This window comes from Octopus bimaculoides, chromosome 22, assembly GCF_001194135.2.
Source record: "Octopus bimaculoides isolate UCB-OBI-ISO-001 chromosome 22, ASM119413v2, whole genome shotgun sequence".
NCBI classification, from domain to species: domain Eukaryota; kingdom Metazoa; phylum Mollusca; class Cephalopoda; order Octopoda; family Octopodidae; genus Octopus; species Octopus bimaculoides.
The window spans coordinates 28,939,685-28,941,046 of NC_069002.1; the positions used below are offsets into that span (position 1 = coordinate 28,939,685).

General features: G+C 40.3%; 1 protein-coding gene across 1 annotated transcript in view; it reads right to left on the reverse strand.

Moving 5' to 3' along the window:
* Nucleotides 1-1,362, reverse strand: part of LOC106876829 (multidrug resistance-associated protein 1-like) — a 10,122-nt gene that overhangs the window by 3,562 nt on the left and 5,198 nt on the right. Inside the window, exon 4 of the mRNA XM_014925545.2 lies at nucleotides 132-298. Within this exon, the coding sequence (XP_014781031.1) occupies nucleotides 132-298 (167 nt within the window). The remainder of the gene's footprint in view (nucleotides 1-131; nucleotides 299-1,362) is intronic.

Below are 1,362 nucleotides of genomic sequence, written 5' to 3' on the forward strand. Positions count from 1 at the left end.
AAAGAGAGAGATAAAGAGAGAGATAAAGAGAGAGATAAAGAGAGAGATAAAGAGAGAGAAAGAGAAAGAGAGGGGGGAGAGAGAGAGGGGGGAGAGAGGGGGAGGGAGAGAGAGAGAGAGAGATATTCTACCTTAAATTCTGTCCACCTTCCCCACACTCATAAGCAAGACCATTTGGTAATGTCTCCACAAATCTCTTCAGGTGAGCCAATTCCAGAGATGTCCATAATTGGTTGTCTTCATAGTTGTCAAGGGGATCAAGATTCATACGCAAAGTACCAGAAAATATTAAAGGGTCCTGCAAAAAGAAATTTAGAGAAAGTTAAAAACAATATTATAAAAGACAAAAGACCTCGTGATGAAATGCATCGCCATGTCCATATTTATTCAATGGTACCAGTAATTCATGAGGGTTACTATTGAATATTTCATTTATTTCTCGGTTAAGACCACCTGGAAGAAACTACTTTCTTTCTCTTGAATTGAGGCAGTTGGATGCTCTTCCTGTCACCAACCCTTGCCTATTTTTAAGTAAATGAATATTTCCCCATGGCAAGACAGGTTTTGTAGCTGAGCTACTGCTTATTCCTCTCCTGCAATATCCATTTACAGTTAAGCAGATATGGCTGCCTGGTTAAGGAGCTCACTTTGTAACCATGGAGTTTCGGGTTCAGTATCAGGTTAAGCATGGAAAACGGATGTTAAATGATGATAAAAAAAAAAAAGAAGATATATATGTGTATGTGATGAGCCTCTTTCTGCTTCCATCTACCAAATCTATTCACAAGGCTTTGGTTAGCCTGGGGCTTGTAGGAGACCACTTGCCCAAGATGCCACGCAGTAAGACTGAACCTGGAACTACATGGTTGTGAAGCAAACTTCTTAACCACACAACCACTTCTGGAACTATTGTTTGTAACCTTCCTCCATTGTGCTGTTTGTGTTGAAAGGATCAAGGGGAAAATATTACTTTGAACGGAAATAATGGTTGGGTTGGTGACAAAGAACATCCAGATAAAAGTTTCCCATGCTGGACATTAAACGAAGACAAAATGTATATATGATGGGCTTCTTTCAGTTTCCATCTACCAAATCCACTCACAAGGCTTTGGTCAACCTATATACATGCATTGTGATATTAGGAGTAAGCCACTGCTCACTCTCAAGTATCCCCCCCATCCCATTTTTTTCCCCACCGTTGATCTTTTCCAGTTTTGTGAGAAAATATAATCCAGCACACTCTGTAAAGTGGTTGATATTAGGAAGGACATCCAGCTGTAGAAACCATGCCAAAACAAACATGAACTCTTGACCATGAGCGCTGGCCAACCCATGCCAGCATGAAAAATGGATGCTAAACAA